The sequence below is a fragment of the Dendrobates tinctorius genome, unplaced genomic scaffold, assembly GCF_039654945.1.
Source record: "Dendrobates tinctorius isolate UK_male_01 unplaced genomic scaffold, ASM3965494v1 ptg000223l, whole genome shotgun sequence".
In the NCBI taxonomy this organism is placed as follows: Eukaryota; Metazoa; Chordata; class Amphibia; order Anura; family Dendrobatidae; genus Dendrobates; species Dendrobates tinctorius.
In genome coordinates, this window is record NW_027361890.1 from 365,899 (window position 1) to 386,865 (window position 20,967).

At 44.8% G+C, this 20,967-nt stretch overlaps 1 protein-coding gene and 1 long non-coding RNA gene across 2 annotated transcripts in view; one reads left to right on the plus strand and one right to left on the minus strand.

Moving 5' to 3' along the window:
• LOC141059035 (uncharacterized) overlaps window positions 1-20,967 on the plus strand; it is an 80,960-nt gene that overhangs the window by 38,546 nt on the left and 21,447 nt on the right. The gene's annotated exons all lie outside the window — the stretch shown is intronic.
• Window positions 5,447-20,967, minus strand: part of LOC141059034 (protein-glutamine gamma-glutamyltransferase E-like) — a 58,941-nt gene continuing 43,420 nt past the window's right edge. Inside the window, exons 3-5 of the mRNA XM_073555243.1 lie at window positions 20,428-20,588; window positions 9,445-9,578; window positions 5,447-7,401 (exon numbers count right to left, since the gene is read on the minus strand). Coding sequence (XP_073411344.1) covers window positions 7,248-7,401; window positions 9,445-9,578; window positions 20,428-20,588 — 449 coding nt within the window. The 3' untranslated portion in view covers window positions 5,447-7,247. The remainder of the gene's footprint in view (window positions 7,402-9,444; window positions 9,579-20,427; window positions 20,589-20,967) is intronic.

Here is a 20,967-nt window from a genome sequence, read left to right on the forward strand (position 1 = left end):
GGTTAGCGGAAAAAAGAGCAAGACTGGGTAACATGTGTCGGGAGTCCAGTGACAAATCCCCACCTTTTCCGAAGGTGAACATGGAGAGCTGCGACCTTACCCCTCCTACTATAGGTGTGATAAAAGAAGAGAGTTGTTGTATTTGGTTACTCTCCAATAAAAGTTGTGTTTCTGTTTGAATTAATGGTGTTTAGTGCTTTCTTTGCGACGGGGGATAAAAGGGGGCAGGTTGGTAATGTATGGGCAGTCTACTTTTTTCCTGAGTAATGTTTTTTTTCCTGGCAGAGTGGCCTTTCAGCCCATGTTGATACAGTACTCGTTTCACTGGGAATATTAATGCAATCCTACCAGCTTCTGCCATCATCTTCACAAGGTCTTTTGCTTTTGTCCTTGGGTTTATATACACATGTTAGACCAAAGCATGTTCACCTCTGGGACACAGAACTGTCTCCTTTTTGAACGGTATGATGGCTGGACATTCCTATCCAGTTTGTGCTTGCGTATAATTGTTTGTACAGATGAATGAGGCACCTTCAGGTATCTTGAAACTGTACTTAAGGATGAGCTAGACTTGTGCAAGTCCACAATTCACTTCCTGATATCTTAGCTGATTTCTTTAGACTTTCCCATGATGCTACCCAAAGAAGCAGTGTTTTTCAGGTGTGCATTGAAATACATCCACAGAAGCTTCAAACACATGACATCAACATATGGGCAGTCCAGAATTGTATAAAGGCATAGTAATCTTAGTGTATGTAAACTTTTGACTTGTCAGTAACTAATGAAATTGCCTTAAAACATTCTCTCTGTTTCATTATTCTGGCATTTCGCAATATTAATAATTATGGTAATCCTAATTGGCCTAAAACGGGAAAGGTTTACTATGATTTCATATCAGATGTTGAGAAAAATATGCATATGTGTCTTTTTATATAGTGTAAACTTCTAGTGTCATCTGTATATATATGGAACAGAGAGCTAGAAAAGATGTTAGTATCATTTATATAATTAGTGCAGCGAATGTGTAATTTAATTGACACGTATTTAGCTAATAATTCATTAACTTGTGTGGGGAACCTTGAAATTTTAATAAACAGCTGAGGGAAAGCTGACAGCTGGAGGCAGATGTTTATTGCCTGGTTAGGGGGTAATAAACAGGGAGCTTCCTAGGCTATTAATATCAGCTCACAGCTATATAGTTAGCCTTCACTGGTTATTAATATGGGGGACCCCTAAAAAAAAAATGACGTGGGGAAATTCTATAATTAATAACCAACAAAGGCTAGGAAGACAGCTGCAGGCTGATATTAATAGTCTGGGAAGGGGCCATGGATATTGACCCCCTCCCAGATTAAAAATAAGCAGCTCTCAGCCGCCCCGGAAATGGCGCATCAATAAGATGCTTCGCTTTTTCCTCTTGCCCTGGTGTGGTGGCAAGTGGGGTAATAGTGATGGGGTTGGTGTCTGTTTGTAATAAAATGCAAATTAGCTTTATAAAAATCATACAATGTGATTTTCTGTTTTTTATTTTTAGATTCTGTCTATCACAATTGAAGTGTACCTACAATAAAAATTACAGACCGCTCCATTCTTTGTAGGTGGGAAAATTTGCAAAATCGGCAGTGTATCAATTACTTATTTTCACCACTGTATGTGCACAAACCATTAGGGAAACATGTATCGATAAGCAAATTTTGACCCAAACAATTTTTGTTGGAAAATTGTGCGCTTTCCGTATTTTTCAAAAGTAGGCCAGTTGCCAGATTTCTGTCTGTTGCAAAAGTAATGATAAACTCACCCTAGTAAAAAGATGGTGTAAAAAAGTGGAGTACCATCTTTACACAGAAGTGTAACATGTTAAGATGTGCCATATTTATCCCACAAAACTATGACTTGGCACCAAAAACGTCAACTCAGCTACATTGAAAGGTAACTTTAACCCCTTAATGACCGCCGATATGCCTTTTAACGGTGGCCGCTAAGGGTACTTAAACCACAGCGCTGTTAATTAACGGCGCTGTGAAGAAAGTGAATAGCGCCCCCCAGAGTCGGATTTTCTCCGGGAGCTCGGCTGCCGGGTGTAGCTGAGACCCCAGAGAACATGAATCAGGTCGGTTTTTACCGACCCCGCTTTTGTGATCGCCGTTATTAACTGTATAACAGCGACCGCAAAAAAAAAGCAGCGATTTTGCATGTAATTACTCACTCCTCTGATGTGATCGCACATCAGAGAAGAGAGAAATGGGGTCCCCGATCCCCCCCGGTACCTCCTGGTGGTCCTCGAGCCCTCCTACCTCCTCCGGTGGGCGCCGCCATCTTGGACCAGGAAGAAAATGGCTGGCGCATGCGCAGTGCGCCCGCCAAATTTGCCAGCTGGCAGATTCGATTCATGCATTACAGGTACATTTTGATCACTGTGATAAACCCCATCATAGTGATCAAAATAAAAATAATAGTAAATACCCCCCCGTTTATCACCCCCTTAGTTAGGCAAATATAATGAAATAAAGAAAATATATTTATTTTAATTTTTCCATTAGGGTTACGGTTAGAATTAGGGTTAGAATAAGGGTTAGGGTTAGGATTAGGGTTACAATTAGGGTTAGGGATGGAATTAGGGTTAGGGTTGGAATTAGGGTTAGAATTAGGCTTAGGGTTGGGATTAGGGTTAGAATTAGTGTTAGGGATTAGCATTAGGGTTAGGGTTGGGATTAGGGGTGTGTTGGGGTTAGGGTTGGAGCTAGAATTCAGGGGTTTCCACTATTTACCAACTTTGGGGTCTAATTTCTTCTGTTACCATTGGGAAAATAAAAAAATTGGGGGCTAAAAAATCACTTTTGTGGAAAAAAGATTTTTTATTTTCAAGGCTCTGCATTATAAACTTTTGTGAAGCACTTGGGGGTTCAAAGTGCTCACCACACATCCAGATAAGCTCCTTGGGGGGGCCTAGTCTCCAAAATGGGGTCATTTGTAAGGGGTTTCCACTTTTTAGGCACATCAGGGGCTCTGTAAACACCACATGACGCCCTCAGAACATTCCATCAAAGTCTGCATTCCAAAATGGCACTAATTCCCTTCCGAGCTCTACAATGTTCCCAAACAGTGGTTCCCCCCACATATGGGGTATCAGTGTACTCAGGACAAATTGCACAACAACTTTTGTGGTCCAATTTCTCCTGTTACCCTTGGGAAAATAAAAAATAGCGGGCTAAAAAATCATTTTTGAGGAAAAAAATATTTTATTTTCACGGTTCTGCGTTATAAACTTCTGTGAAGCACTTGGGGGTTCAAAATGCTCACCACACATCTAAGTAAGCTCCATGGGGGGTCTAGTTTCCAAAATGGGGTCACTTGTGGGGGGTTTCCACTGTTTAGGCACATCAGGAGCTCTCCAAACGCAACATGGCGTCCGATCTCAATTCCAGCCAATTCTGCGTTGAAAAAGTCAAACGGCGCTCCTTCCCTTGCGAGCTCTGCCGTGCGCCCAAAAAGTGGTTTACCCCCACATATAGGGTATCGGCATATTAAGGAGAAATTGCACAACAAATTTTGTTGTTCATTTTCTCTTTTAACACTTGTGAAAATAAAAAAAATTGGTTCTGAAGTAAATTTTTTGCAAAAAAAAGTTAAATGTTAATTTTTTCTTTCCACATTGCTTCAATTCCTGTGAAGCACACAAAGGGTTAATAAACTTCTTGAATGTGGTTTTGAGCTCCTTGAGGGGTCTAGTCTTTAGAATGGCGCCACTTTTGGGTATTTTCTGTCATGTACACCCCTAAAAATGACTTTAAATATGATGTGGTCCCTAAAAAAATGGTTTTGTAAATTTTATTGTAAAAATGAGAAATCGCTGGTCAACTTTTAACCCTTATAACTTCCTAACAAAAAAAAATTGTTTCCAAAATTGTGCTGATGTAAAGTAGACATGTGGGAAATGTTATTTAATAAGAAATTTGTGTGATATATCTCTCTGATAAGGGCATAAAAATGTAAAGTTTGAAAATTGCAAAATTTTCGCCACATTTCTATTTTTTTTCATAAATAAACGCAAGTCATATCAAAGAAATTTTACCACAAACATGAAGTACAATATGTCACGAAAAACAGTCTCAGAATCACCAGGATCTGTTAAAGTGTTCCAGAGTTATAACTTCATAAAGTGACAGTGGTCAGAATTGTAAAAATTGGCCCGGTCATTAAGCTGCAAAATGGCTCTGTCACTAAGGGGTTAAAAAGTCCCCTTGTAATAATTCCTCCTCCTAATTATTATCCTGAAGTAAAGTGCACTAAATGCATTAAGAGGCATAGGCCTTTAAATAATTTTGTTACATCTCTGCCCGTCTGAGACAAAAAAAATAAACTACCTTAACCCCTTCCTGAACCAGCGAATTTCCATTTTTGCTATTTCATTTCTTCTTTTTCTTCAAAGAGTCATCATTATTTGTCTGTCGACATAGCCAGATAAGGACTTGTTCTTTGTGAGCTGTGTGATAGTTTTGAACGACATATTTTTCTATATGATGTACTGAAAAACAGGAAAAAGTTCCAAGTGGGTTGAAATGGTGAAAAAAAAATAATACTGTAATTGCCTTTTGGGATTTGTTTTCATGACAGAGTCTGTAACTGTGCCCGGGGCAGTAGTCATGGGTGAGTTCTACAATTTCGGCGCCCTGGTACGCTACAGAAAAATGGAGTTTCTGTGTGTGTGTGTGGTGATGTTCAGTGAACACCTTCATGTTAAGCCCTGCCACAGTCTGCAAGGCGCAGGACCCCTATATCCCCAAGATGAGGTAGACATTTGGTTAAAAAACACAGTCCATTTTACTAATAAACCAACCGGCATACAAAGGATAGCAGGGAATACACTTGTTCTTCACTTCTGCACCTGAGAGAGGCATGCGCTTAATGCTTACAGGCGACTCTACATTACTTGTGATGAACGTTGCTGAAAGTTCGCAGTTTAAGCAGAGGACCTTCATAAAACTAGTGTAGCGCCAATGTTGATGTGTTTCGTCATGGTACTGTATTCGGATTAACCTTTCTCTGGGAGCACACATAGAGGAAATTCTCCCGATATATCTTCTTCATATTCATTCTCAAACATGCGGATGTCTCGCTGACCGCAACTCTCTGGTCTGTCCAGCACTAGGACTGTTCAGACTAAGTCTTCTAAAGATGTTCCTGTTTTCTCTCACTGTAGGTAACCTGACTTGCCTATGCAAGGGAGAATGCTGCCGCCACTGTAGTGCCGTTGATGAGTTTTACTTCCTCTGCCACTGGTTCATACACACCCAATGATGATCTTCTTCTTCCCTGAGGGCATCCTGTTCTGTCTCTCTCTCAACCTTAACACCCTTCCTTTTTCTTATCACTAACCCACAGTCCTCAATATGGGCCAGCCCTACCGTTAACCCAGTTTTCCCAACTAACAGGAATTGCAGTCACAGAAGGTTACCTTTTTAATACATTAGAGTAAATTACACTTATCACGTATAAATACATTTAAAACACAGGAATGTCAGATCAATACTATTACATTAGTTTGCGTTGCCATTTTATGACACCTTTATCCTTTATATTGTTGTCAATGAAACAATGAGAGGAGAGGGTCTGTTTTTTATGTGGAATTAGGTCGCTTTTATTTGCACCATACAATGTTTTGATAGCTTTTTATCACTTTTTTAGGGTAGGGTCAGAAACCTGAAGAATACAATTCAGACCTTTTTAGTTTTTCTTTTTTTTAATGCTAAACTTTGTGTTTTTAAGTCACCCTAGAAGACATGAACTCTGATCATTTAATCTTTTGTACTGTACACTGTAATATTTCAATTGTCCAAGCATTTATTATCACATTCACTGTATACATAGTAATTATCAATTTACGTGCTGTTAATATAATAGAATATAAACAATCTTGTGAGTTCTAACTTTTACTTACATAATGTTGCGCTCAAAATGTCCAAAGCATATAGTAACCTACATTTTCACTTAAAACACTGAGAGCTGGTGGGCACACATACTTTGTCACTCTCCCCACACCAGGTTCTCTGCAAAGTGATCCTCTGTTCCATGTAAAGGAGCCAAAATAAATGGCTCCGCCCACTTTTTGTGTAAAAGGGAGCATGGCCCTTGTGGTATCATGGCAGTATAAACAAGGACAAGTAAAAAGGGACTACATTTTCAGCTGCTAGAGACAGAAGGAGACTGATTTTGTCCCTCTTAGAAGTACAGATTAACAGTATCAAAAGGACACAAGGAATAAAAAATGGTGAACATGGCATTTTATAGACTAGAAAAATAATTTATGGGGTATTTCTTATAGAAAATTTGCAAAGCGTCTTCATTTTTCATTCTATATGAACCATAAAAAATGGTTGTAAAGGTGAATCTTTCCTTTTAATGGAGAGAGTTTTGAACAGGGATGACAAGGGCCTACCAGTAACAATGATTCTGAGGGCCCTCTCTACAGCTAAATGCTAATATTACGTGATCCTTTTTCAGAAATTTCCAGCCAACACCTTCTCCATACATTTGAATGGAAAGATGACTGTGTTGAGCTTGTAGACATTTCTCCACTAAAGTATTTGGGGGATTTAGTCAGATGGAATTGATGGATCCTTAGCCACCTAATAAGTGATGATCCCAGATGGTATGTCTGTATGTTGTACATGAAATATATTGTCCCAAGCACTACCCATGTAGGGGTGAGGGCCTATTCCTGCACTTGGTTCTCTGGGTGATTCACGTCTTCCCCTGTGGGACCAGTCTCAGCCTGGCTGGACTTACACAGTTTTCTGTAGACTAGCCAATTCTGGATCAGAGAGTTGGAACTGGACACCACAAGAGCATGTATAAAATTGCTCGTCTAGTGGTCAGGATTAGTGAGAGTGAAGGAGATGTGCTATTAATGTCCTATATAGAACAGATGTTGGTGTTTTCTCACTGTTTCTGCTTCATAAAGAACTGTGGTTGATAATTCAGAAAAAAATTAGAAAGATTGTGACCTTCATGAAGCAAGATCTGGTGAGCTACCTGGGACATAAATATAAAACATGTCCATTGTGGTTTGGGCGATATACTCTAAACTGTGCTTAATAGCGTCCTGGGAATTGTCCTACTGTCAGGATACTGTCTACTGCTTGTAGGGGAAGTGATGGCGTCAGACATAATGTGTGGAAAGCTGCTGAAATACAGGCATACATTATAAATTAACTTTCAGTGTTCGACATATAATTGCTATAAATAAATTATTCGGCGTCTTGAACATCTATCTCCAGATATCCTTTGGCATTCTGGAACTTGCTGGTTGTTAAATCCACCAACAGATGCTTGATGCCAGCCTTATGTGGATTTATTGTCATGGGAATTGTAGTAGTCTCATTTGGTTTTACTGAGGTCCCCCTAAAAAATAAATATGTTAATTTACATATATATACACAATGGAAACAAAAAGCACACATGTAATTACTAGAAAATCCCTGGAATCAGAATATTTATGCCTACATTATGCTGTTCTCAGACTAAATAGCAAAAACCTGCTGACAGATTCCCTTTAAAGGACTTATCCTAGACTTTATTATTTTTACATATTGGGCTAAGAACTATCATAGTTGTGCCTGGTACGGTACCGATCTGTTCTGGTTCAGAGTGCTCAAGGATCGCTCCTGCCGGCGAGTCCCATTCTTCCCCTGACATCATGTTGGCAGAGCAGCTTCTTTTCTTTTGCTCTGTTGACTGAGTGTTTCTATCAATGTCATGCTGATTGACAGCCGGCTCCCCACCTTGGCGTTGGCGGCGATGCCCCATTAACAGAACAGAGTGGAAGAGGAAGAGCTGCTCTGTTGATAAGAGGTGAATTAAAGGAGGGGAATGGCAGTCTGAGCTGGCAGAGATCATGCCTGTGCAGAACAGGTAGTTAGCAACTACCTAACTGTTAGTTCTTGGCCCCATGCACACAAATAAAAAAAGCTCTGGATAACCCCTTTAACAATTGTAGAATATAGCACCGACAAAAAGCTTTCATGATGTGAATGAACTAAGACAAATATGAGGCAACATTGCCATCTGCTGGTACATAGTTTTGCAGAGCTTCACATAGCTAAAGAATTTTTGTACTACAAATTTCAAAATTTTTACCTATTTGGAATATTCTTCAAAACAACCTGAACCTTCTGGTGCTGTTCATCAGATATCAACACTATTAATATATTAGTTAAATCTATTATTAGCAGCCCTTTCCTGTCATGGCCATTTTTTCCTACCCCAAAGTGGTATCTTTTATTTTTTCCATTAACATTGATGTATAAGGATTTGTTTTTTCCAGGGTGAGTTTCATGTGATTGAAAGCAAGGTTTAACTGGTTGACAGCCTGGGGTGGAGCAATGCTTCACTCTTGGCTGTTGAGGCACTTGATGTCTGATTAAATCAGCCATCATGTGCGGAGAAAGATGCGGGCTCGGCGAGTGATCCTGCATCAAAGTCAAGGGTCACTACATTTGATGTACATGTACGTCAAATATGGTGAAGGGGTTAAAGACATTCAACATGTGGGATAAATCAGTTTATATTTCGAAAGACCAGAATTTTACAGATACAGGGATATCAAATATGATTGTATTTTTCCTAGCTATTATTTTTATAATGAGAAGTTTTATTTTTTTTACTGTTTTTTTTTTTATAAAGCTTTTATCCCCATTGGGGACTTCTCGAATAACTCCCCTGACTATTTCAGCAATGGTAACCCAGGAACTCCACCAGATGCCATGATGACCATTGTATAATTTTTTTTCTTGCCAGTTCTCAAGGAGTTCATGAATGGAGAAAACTTGTGAAACCTGCAAACCCAGAGCATTGCCTCACAGGCTATAAGCACTATATTACAGTGCTATACAACACAAGAATGGCCTTGTTTTGCCTTTTATCTTTTAGCTGTGAAGCCACCTGGTTGGGATTCTGGCACTTTTCAAATTCTCAATAGATGTATAGAATGTGCACCGTCGGACGGAATATGCATTAGACCTCATTCAGATGTCGGATTTTTTCTCTGTGTTTTTTTATGGACAGGACCCGTACCTATGAAAGTCTATGGGGCTGTTCTCATGACCGATTTTGTTCCTCGGACCGAGTGGTCCGAGATGGAGACATGTCTGATATTGATCTGAGTGTGGGATCAAAATTGGCAATTCAGGTCTGAGTCAGTGAAAAATATCGGACATCACTAAGATGCCGCCCATGTGCTGTCTTTTTTTCACAGACAGATAGGAAAAAACTTTTTTTTGCATCAGAGAAAAAACTGATGAAACTCTGACCTAAGTCTGATGAAACTCAAATGTCACTTTGTCTGTTTTTTCGTCCGTAAAACAAAAATCTGACATCTGAATGAGGTCTTATTTTTTGTTCAGTAGTTAATGGTGGTTTGAGAGGTAACACCAGTCTGTCACTTACTTCACTGAAATTGGATTTTCGAGCAATCCGCTGCCTTCTGCCGTGACCACAATATCACACACGTCCCTAGTAAGTGGGTTGGTGAAGACGATTTCCACTTTAGCAGGTTTGTTCACAATGGCCTTTTCCTTTAACTATAAAAATAAACTCGAGTGAGTATGACTTCAAGGACATCCTTCTATTCATTAGTGTGAGTGCTAAACTCTATAATTGAAGAGGATATCTGAGACTTTAGAAAAAAAAGGTATGTGTCACGGGGTTACCGGAACAGAGAGGAGCCAGAAGCCTGCAGAGTCTGATTGCTCCTACTCCTGCTTTGTAAAGAAGTGCTTTTCCTTCTTTTTCAACTGTGTAAATTTCTTTTGGCAGTACAAGGGTTAATCAGCCATGTTGGGAGCTCTGTTAGCTAGGACTCTCAGCTGAGCACAGATAGCCACTCCTATCCCCTGTATAATCTGGGTCCTGACTGATACACATCTCAGAGCTAGCTTATGCTGCATGGCTAGGAGTTGTTGGTTATATGAGAAGGCGTTTGGTGGTTTTATCTGTGACTGTTGCTTGGTTTAGTAAGTGTGATAATTCCCTTTCCTTCTCTTACTTTGGTTTAACCCCATCCTCCACTCCCCGATGCATTCCTCTGTTATATGTGAGAGAACATTTGTATGTTTGGTATTTTCCATTTCCCCTGTTCGTGTTGCCTTGTTAGTCTGGTTGGTGTATTACGGTACATTACTACTCCCCTCTTCCCTGGGTGGGGGAAGGGTACAGATGCAAGGCAGATTCAAGAGATAAGGCAAGGTATGTGGCCCTGGCATCTTTACCTTCAGAAGTAACCTGGGGAACAGGGAAGGAGCCCCCGGTCCTGGGTAACTCGTGACATTATGTAGTTGCTAACAGAGGCAAATATCTGTTTGTTGTACCTGGCGCCGGTCATTGACCAATCCAAACAGAGATTCAGCTGCTCCCTGTAAACAGAACAGCAGTTTCTCTTTCTGTTAACAGGGCGCAACGACTGGTGTCATGCACATTGACAGCCGACTCCCACTGCCTAATTGAGTGAAGCTGCTGTCAATCAGCATGATGCCAATAGTCCCGCCCTGTCAACAGGAAGATAAACTGCTGCTCTGTTGACAGGGAGTAGCTGAATCTCTAGCAACTACATGCCTCTGTTAGTAACTACATGCCTTTTTTTTAAAGTCGTGGATATTCACTTTATGGTATATGCACATGAAGTCATTTCAGTTAGATTTCCCCTGGAATCTGCCTGAAAATGCGCAACAGAACCACAGAAAAAAATGAACATGAAGCACAGCATTGTAAAAACGACATTGTTGTACACATGTTCAATCTCTTATTACTTATTTTAAGTGTGTCAGGTTTCAGAAGCAGTGAAGTGTTTAAAAGAAGTAGCATGTTCATTCTTCGAGTGGCTTCCACTTTGCAACCACTTGTAATGATAGCGAAAAGTGTACATAAATGATGCCAGCAAACAATAGCGGCAAAGTTGCTATCAAAGCCGCTTTAGGAAAAACGGCTTAGCCAGGAAAATCTGGGTGGCATGTCATGTACACACCAATGGTGCATCATTTAAAAAATAATAATATAAGTTTTACTCACCCACCACGCGTCCAGCGCTGCCTCTCCAACACTGCCCCGGTCTTTGTTGACAAGCTGCTGAAGCAGTGACTTCATAATTAGAGTGCATTTGATCACTGCAGCTAATCACTGGGCTCAGTGGTGATCTCAACAAAGTGAACATGAGACTGCCTAACAAGGTGGTAGTGGTATTTTAAGGGGGTGAAGTACCAAAGGAGCCCAGGGGAAGTTGCCTTCCTGGCTCCGTGCCCGGAACCATCGAGCAGGGCGTTAGGTTTCTCGGGGAATCCTTTAGGGGAATGCTCTGTGTTCAGGAACAGGAAGAGGTCAGGACTGGGAGCGGGAGATCTGCGCACGCTTCCAGCAGAGCAGCACAGAGAGCAGAAGCAGGAGGATGCTGACGCAGGGGCAGAGAGGAGACGGGTGCAGTGGCTGGAGACTGAGAGACCGCAGACACGGGCAAAGGGCAGTGAGTACTTGAAGCCTGGCACCGCACTGCCAGGGAGGCTGTTAACCCCCCTTCTTGAGGAGACCCTGCCCCACAGACAGACCGTGTCCCTCGACAAGATGCCCCCCCAGCAGAGAGACCGGAACATATGCTCAGACGCTCACCTGTGACCAAGGGGCATTCAGTAATGAGATGCTGACCTGCAAGGAGAGACTGTGGGAGGCAGAATCCCTGACCCTGGTGGGAGAACACCGCTGTCATAGCAGAGACAAGGACCTTGAGCACAGTAGGATAGCGCCATCCTCATACCCCTTGGGCTCCCGGGTAAACCCACCATACTACAGCTGGACTATTTCAAGGACCCCAGAGACATATGACATCAAGCACTGCTGTTGCCTCGGTGCCAACATTGGAACAGAAGTGATCACTCCAATAAAGATCCCTGAGGACTGATAAGTTTGCCTCACTAGAGAATAACTGTTTTATCTACTGTTTGAACCCCGTATATTTCCCCTGCTGTCGATATAACCTTATCACAATATTTTCTCTGTTATACTGTATGTTTTACCAGTATTTTACCCTGTAAATAAATCTCCCCTTTTACTGTTGGTCTGCCTGTTCCGTGGTGACATATACCTCTCCTGCACGTTATTACATTTGGCGTAGTCGGCAGGATGTCACACGAAGGCATGGACAGGGCAGACCAAGCAGTCAGGGAAGGCCCCAAGACTAGCATCTCCTTGGGGGCCATGTTGAACAATCTGCCAAGGTTTACGGGGAAAAATGTGATGTTATGGAACTGGACTGAGAGAATTCAGAGGTTACTGTGGATGCACCCCTTGGCCCCAGCATGAGAGGCAGAAACAGCATTAATGGCCTTGGAGGGGGAGGCCCGGGACTCTGTCATGCATAGACCCCCCCCCCCAAGAAAGAGATACTTTGGAAAAGGTGCTACGCATTCTAGAGATGACACATGGGGACCCCACTGACTTAGGGGAACTACGTATGCGACTGTTCCATCTTGTGCAAAGAGAGGGGGAGACCGTGACCCAGTTTATGAACGCCCTACAAGAGCTACACACTGCAATTAAAAGAAAGGATGGGGTAGGTGTAGGGTCAGTGGACGTGGTGCTCAGAGACCAGATGTGACGGGGTTACGTGACGGAATGATGAAGCAGGCTATGCGAGAGTGCCTGCGGGTGAAGCCAGGCATGACCTTTTCTGAAGTAGGGAGTGAGGCGCGCATGCGCGAACAGGAGCAGGATGTGACAGGCTCGGTGGGAAAGGTGCAGAGCGGGGAGGCTACTACCACTGAAGAGAAAGACCCCTGATGGGTGGAAGACCTGAGGATGGAGATCAGTCAGTTCCAAGAAGAAATGGCGACTTCAAGGAGAACCCAGGCAGAGGGGCCCGGGCCACGGATGCGGGAAAGAGGAGATGTTCCCGAAAGAGAAGCTGCAGCTACCCCGAGAAGACGTCCCCTCACATGCTAGACTTGTGGAGAGCCAGGTCATATCGCCCAGTGGTGTCCACAGCAGAGCCGACCATCCCCGCGGCTCCCGTTAAACTAGGTGGCTCCGAGCACAAGGGACACTGCCGGGAGTGTGAAGAGCAGAGGAGGAGGGAAAACAGTCCCACCAGCCTTGTTTCAATGTGCCCCTTGGTCTGGGTTGAAATCAACAGGAAAGCCATGCGATGCCTGGTAGACACCGGTTTGCAAGAGACCACCATGCCCTAAAATTTTTTTCATAGACACTTCACAGAGGCGCTGCGACCTGAGTGGGGTCCAGTCATTAGACTTACGGCGGCCAATCACCTACCCATCCCGGTCACAGGGGTGGTGTGGCTGAACTTAGAAGTCTGTGGAAAAGATGTGCGGAGAAAAGGAGTAGTATTGGTAGATGGAGAAGCCGCTCGGGATCATACTTTAACCCTCGGCATGAACGTGCTTAAAGACCTTGGAAGCCTGCTGCTCAATGAGACCTCAGATCAATTCTTACAACAGTGGAGTGACCAGACTCCACAGAAGAAGGTCTTTCAACAACTGATTCGGGCAGCACGGGTGCGGGAAATATGCAGCAGCGGAAAAGAACTAGGCAAAGTCATCGTCCCTGCTTCTTTAAACCGGTGCGAGCAGGAGTCCCATTAGAAGGAGCAGAGATACAGGTGGAGCCTAGCCCAGCTGATCAATTGCCGTCAGGGATACTAGTCTCACAGACCCTAGCCACTGTGCGAAACGGCACCGTCCTCGTGCGCTGTGTGAACTTGGGAGAGACTGACGTGACCCTGGCTCCTAGAGCAGAATTGGTCCACATTCTAGGTGTACCGGATGAGCTGGTGCCCTCCGAAACAGTGCAGCTGACTGCCAAAGCAGAAAATCCATGATTGGTGACGGTAAAAGCAAAAGTCACCCCGGATCCCAGGGTGTTACAAGAAGGCCGACGGATACTTGAGCAAATGAGGGCTGAACTATCAGAAATGCCCCCTCATCAGGTTCCCCAGGTGGAGGCCTTGCTGGGGAAGTACCAGGAGGTGTTCGCAAAGGATGAAGATGATTTTGGGTGCACGACGGTCAACACCCATGAGATACCCACTGGGGACGCGGCACCGATATGGGAAAGATATCGCCAGATACCCCCACAAATGTATCAGGAGGTCAAGGGGATGCTGTCACAGATGCTGAAGAAAGGAGTGATCCGTGAGAGCCAGAGCCCGTGGACTGCCCCCATCATTTTGGTGCGGAAAAAAGATGGAACTCTACGTTTCTGTGTGGATTAACGCCGGCTAAATGCTTGCACAGTGCGAGATTTGTATCCACTACCACAGATAGAAGAGTTCCTGTAAGCACTGGGAAATGCCCGATATTTTTCCACACTGGACCTGGCCAGCGGGTACTGGCAAGTACCCATGTCTGAACAAGACCGAGCCAAGACAGCCTTCATTCTTCCAATGGGACTATTTGAGTTCGACCGCATGCCTTTCGGGCTAGCCAACGCTCCGGGAACATTTCAGCGGGTTATGGAGCGGTGCCTGGGAGACCTGAACTTCGAAGCCACCCTGATTTACCTTGACGACATAATCATCTTTGCTCCCACCGTTGAAGAACATCTCTGGAGACTGGAGCAAGTTCTGAGTCGGCTACAAAAATATGGCTTGAAGGTGAAACCCCAGAAGTGCCACCTCTTCCGAACACAAACTGACAATCTGGGGCATGTGGTCTCTGCCAAGGGAGTGAAGCCCTCGCAGGAGAAGATCGCTGCAGTGCAGAAATGGCCGACCCCAAAAACCGTGAAGGATGTACGGGCATTCCTGGGACTAACAGGATACTTCCGGCGCTTTGTGAGGGATTTCACCCGCATCGCAAACCCTCTCCTGGAATTGCTGAAACGAGTACCCTCATGTGCAAAGAACAGGAACATACACTGGGGAGAGCAACAGGAGAAAGCATTCCAGGCCCTGAAGAAGGCCCTGACTGAGGTCCCGGTATTGGCCTACACCGACTTCACGCAGCCGTTCATCTTGCACACTGACGGAAGTCTACAAGGACTCGAGGCAGTGCTCTCACAGATGCAGGATGGAAAGGAGCGTGTCATCGCATACGCCAGTCGCTCCTTACATGACTCAGAAAGAAATCCGGATAATTAAAGCTCATTCAAGCTGGAGTTGTTGGCGCTGGTGTTGGCAATGACTGAGAAGTTTGCAGAGTATTTGGCTGTCTCAGTAGTCCACGTGCGTACGGATAGCAATCTGTTGGCTCACCTCGAAACAGTTAAGCTGGGGGCCTTAGAACAACGCTGGGTAGCACATGTTAGGAACGGCGGAACGCACTATATAAAATAATGATAACGTGCGTTCACCGCTCAGGGTCCACCGTGCAGTAGGTGGTATAACTGCTGCTAAGTGGTGGCAGACAAGCAATATGGCGGTATGATGCACATGGGTTAAACTTCACCCGGAGTGCGCAGAGTGGCCTCTGTTCACACACAGAGGTGCCGCAACAAAAAACATACAACACGCTGAACCTGTTAGTGACACAGGCTTCAGGTAGATGCACACACGTATCTGGTCAAAGGAGCAGGACCCAAGACAGAGGAGCTGCATCCCTCTAGACCTACTGTGTGTGCGACGTCACTACTGCGAACGCCTAGAATGGCTGCAACTGCAGCACGGCGTAGGACAATGCCGCTCGACGACAAAGCCAGATAGCAAGCGCGATGTCGGACGCTAGCGTAGCGGTGCAGTGAGCACAGTGGCTTAAGGCTTGCCACTGACTGGCGCTGACTACTAAACTAATTCCCTATCACCATGCGTAATATCAGAGGGAAGGGGTTTCAAATGAGTCAGTCACCAGAGTCATACATCCGTCACCATTCACACATAGCAACTATAGTGTATACTAGCGCATGGCGGAACAGCCATGCGTGTCTTTTGTAGCAGCCGTGACCTTCTGCACACTTCCAGATCTCTGAGATGGACCAATGAGAACTGGAGCGGGACCTGAGCACATGACTCCCGATCTCCAATGGGAGATCGTCCCATGAGCATGCCCAGTAAGAGGACAGAAGGACTTAGCCTCAGGAGAGATTTACTGCAAGGCAATCTCCTCTGCAGTGGAAAAATAGGAGGAGAGTGCAGAATGTGAGGATCTGGATCCCTGCTGAGTAAGCGCAGAAATCCAACTCCTAACAGCACGAATGGCAAAATTCTGGTACAGGATCTCCTACAGGAGAGGAGTGGAGAATACTCATGCTGATGCCCTTTCCCGAGTAGATTACCGCCCGCAAGCGCCCAGTCAGGATGAAGAGTTGGAGGCTATAGAGGTTCCAGAGTTTGGAGGGACTGCCAGGACGGTGGCAGCGACGCGGGAGAAAGTTTAAGAAAGTACACCCAAGAATTTGCTGGAACAACCCCGAGATGAGTGGGTCCGAATACAACAGGAAGATCGAGAGATAGCTCAGCTGAGACGGTGGCTCGTAGCCGAACATGTGCCCGGCCAGACTGAGAGGGCAGTCATGTCCCCTGAGATGTTACAAATGTTGTGCCAGTGGGAGCGAAAACAGGTACGGGATGGCATCTTGTACAGGAAAGTGTACCTACAATCTGAACTGAGTTTCGTTTGGCAAACGATCATCCCCTCGTCCCTGGTAGAACAGGTGGCTAAGGAAGCACACAAGAAGGGAGCACACTTCGGGACGGAAAAAATATTCCAGTGGCTGCAACGGTTGTTCTACCATCCCCACATGAGGACCGTCGTGGAGAAAGTATGTCAGCAGTGCCGAAATTGTGAACTAGTTAAGCCGCCATAACAGCGAGCCCCTATAGAAACGGTGAGGTCCTCCGCACCCATGGAGTTACTGGCCATAGACTATTTGACGATTGGCCCAGCACACCAGGGCTACGAACATTGCCTTGTGATGATCGACCATTATTCCAAATTTGCTGTAGTCACACCTACTCGGGACCAGATTGCCGAGTCTGTGGCCTGTGCTATCTGTAAACATTTCATTCAAGTGTACGGGTGTCCCAAGCGAATCCATTTGGATCAAGGAGCCTACTTCCTGGGAAAGGTGATGGAGGAGTTGCATCAGCTGTACAAAATCGATAAGTCATGGACCACCCCTTACCATCCACAGGGGAACGGAGCTTGTGAGAGATTCCACCTCACCCTGATCCAGATGCTGAGTACACTTGAAGAAGATCAAAAAGCGCGCTGAAATGAGTCCGTCCCCGAATTGGTGTGGGCATACAATAACCGTAAACACAGTACCACAGGATTCATGCCCCATTCACTCTTCTTCGCCGGATCCAGGAAGGGACTGACTGATTTGGCGTTAGAGCCCGAGGAGGACTACCCGCGGACGGGGGTGTACTCCTGGGTTTAAGAACATCGTCGCCAGCTACGGACCATTCAATGGTTGGTGCAGAACCGGCTCCGTGGGTTGGAACACCTGCAGGTCCCTCCCCAGAAGGGGACAGCCCTATGACCAGGGGACCGTGTCTTAGTCAGGGAGAAGCGCCCTAACAGCAAATTAGAGTGTCGGTGGGAGAAGAGCCCGTATAGGGTGAAACGGCGGCTCAGTAGATGGGGACCCGTCTACGAAGTTCAACCTGAAACAGGTGAAGAACTCCCCACTCGTACATTACATCAAAATTTGTTGCATCCCTGTTTGTCTCGAGATCCTCCAGTGGTGCCATCTGCCCCAACGCCCCAGTGGCTGAACCCGTGCTTGTTGCTGAGGACTACGAAGAGGGAGACTCTCTACTTCTTCAGGGAAACCCGGAAACAGGGCCGGTGCCTGAAACAACGGGAGTAACCGAGGAGACTTCAACTTCCATTCTCCCGGTGGCTGATTCCACAACCCCCACTGATCTGAGATGTTCTGAACGATCAACGGCAGGTGTGCCCCCCAGATGCTACAACCAGGACGAATTCATCTGGCAGCAAATTGTACGAGGTCTGGACGATTGTCAACAAGAAGTCCAGAAACTCTCACCCGTGGAATGGTGAGCTCACAGAGAGGGGGAATGTAAGGGGGTGAAGCACCGAAGGAGCCGAGGGGAGGTTGCCTTCCTGGCTCCGTGCCCGGAACCATCAAGCAGGGAGTTAGGTTCCCCGGGGATGCTTTAAGGGAATGCTCTGTGTTCAGGAACAGGAAGAGGTCAGGACTGGGAGTGGGAGATCTGCCCACGCTTCCAGCAGAGCAGCACAGAAAGCAGAAGCAGGAGGATGCTGACGCAGGGGCAGAGAGGAGATGGGTGAAGTGGCTGGAGACTGAGAGACCGCAGACATGGGCAAAGGGCAGTGAGTACTTGAAGCCTGGCACCACACTGCCAGGGAGGCTGTTGACTGTGGGAGGCAGAATCCCTGACCCTGGTGGGAGAACACCGCTGTCATAGCAGAGACAAGGACCTTGAGCACAGTGGGATAGCGCCATCCTCATACCCCTTGGGCTCCCGCGTAAACCCCCCATACTACAGCTGGACTATTTCAAGGACCCCAGAAACAGAGGACATCAACCACCGCTGTTGCCTCGGTGCCAACGTTGGACCAGAAGTGATCCCTCCAATGAAGATCCCTGAGGACTGATAAGTTTGCCTCACTAGAGAATAACTGTTTTTTCTACTGTTTGAACCCTGTATATTTCCCCTGCTGTCGATATAGCCTTATCACAATATTTTCTCTGTTATACTGTATGTTTTACCAGTATTTTCCCCTGTAAATAAACCTCCCCTTTTACTGTTGGTCTGCCTGTTCCGTGGTGTCATATACCTCTCCTGCACGTTATTACAGTATCATAGTGACAGCAGTGCCAGGGAATCTGAAAATGCAAATGCAATCCAGGATTGCTATTTAAGGCATGATAGGGAAAATTGAAATGTAAACTTACACTGCTAAGTCACTGACAGTATCCTACATAAGTGTACAGAAGTGTGCCGTATTGTACAAATTGTTCAATAGTGTGATTGCAATAGAAGAAAATGCTTAAAAAGTTCAACATTCAAAAGATTGTGACAATTATTCAAATTAAAACTGGGTCATCTGACCAGTACAGTGGGCAGTATCATACTGATTGACTTAAGGCCCCGTCACACATAGCAATCTCGCTAGCGATGTCGCTGCTGAGTCAAAACTTTTGCGACACAACAGCGATCTCACCAAAGAGATCGCTGTGTGACAGCGATCAGCGACCGGCCCCCCTGCCGGTATCGCTGATCGCTGCACGAAACCTCCGGACATTTTTTTCGTCGCTGATCTCCCGCTGGCCAGCACGCATTGCTGCGTGTGACAGGTGGGAGACCAGCGATCAGCTGTAAAATAATAAAAAAAATAAAAATTATTGTTATTCTCACCTTCCGGCGTCCCGCGCAGCATTCCCGCCTATCTCCACGCTCCCTGTCCCAGTAATCCTTTGCAAGAATGACCGCGAGACTTCGCGATCCCGCGAGAACGGACGTCATCACGGTAATTCTCGCAAAGGATTACTGGGACCGGAGTGTGGAGAGAGGCGGGAATGCTGCGCGGGACGTCGGAAGGTGAGAATAACAATATTTTTTATTTTAATTCTATTTTTGACAGGAATATTTCATCAGCGCTAACGAACACAGCGATGCCGCGCGCTCGGCATCGCTGTGCTAATCGCTGGTGAAGCTGTCTGTGTGACAGTTCACCAGCGATCACATAGCGACTCACCAGCAATCCTGACAAGTTGATATCGTTGCTGGTAAGTTGCTATGTGTGACTCCAGCTTTAGTTTTAGGCTTTTCATTTGTAACCATGAATATTGAACAATCTGAAACCTCTCAGTGACTTCCCAAGGAAACAATAGAAATTACATTGTTTCTTGACACATTCACTATGGAAGCCGAGTGCAACATACTTTGAACACCAGAGTAGTCATTGTAGACTGGAGCTTTTGTAACTTTGCTGTATAGTTTGGGACAAGATAAGCAGAGTCATCCCATTAATAGTGGGTGGGGATTTAATGATGTCTCTGCTTGAGGTATAGATAAGATAGAAAAGCAACACTATATACACAGATAAGGTTTGCCTGCATCTTTCCATCACTCACTAGTTCTTGAGAAAAGGCCATCCTGGAGACCATATATGACATATCTCTGTTAATTGACTCTCATTCATATCAGCTGCCATAAAGCACACACTTCCTGCAGCAGTGTCTATACAGACAATACAGAAGGAAAGTGTGTGCCTCCAATATGGCAGTCATAAAAGAAGTATAGAAAATAAATGGGTAGAACCTTAAGAAAAAACAGAGCAAACACTTATTTTTCTTCTACAGACTTGTGTATGACAATTTTGATTGGGATTATGAAAACAATGAAATTGTGTTCAATAGTGAATACATTGTCTGTGTTTTACAATGTATCTATGCAATGTAAAAAAAAGATAATTCTTTGCTCAGTGGTAAGTTATATTTTACCTTAATTTCAAATTTAGGGTTTTCCAGGACAACATTTGTTTGGACAATCAATGTTCCATCATATGGTTCACAGGAACATGCGGCAGTCACCTCGATTGAGTTATCGGGAGTCAATAAATCTTCATACATAGCGTAGGTTATAACGACTGGCACGGCTGACCCTGAAAAAACAAATACTGGTAAAATGATCATTTCGACAGCCAAGTTGTACTCCGTGTGTTCTACCCACTGCAATCACAGGCCGGAGCCTCTTTCATATGGGGGTATTGATTAAGAAGGTGATCACTTTTTGTATTAAAATGTGTGTATTTTACTACAAGGAAAGTAGTGTGTCAATGAGTCTGTCGTATTTATGTGGATACATGGATGGGCATTACAATCTTATAATCCATTTGCATGCACGTGTCCACATGGACAAACCTATGCTAAGCATAAAGCTCCACTCCAGCATTTATTTTTATTCCACCACTAATGTGGTGCTACTAATGTAACTTCCCGGTTCAGTGCCAAAACAAAAAAATGGATCTGAATCCAGAGGTC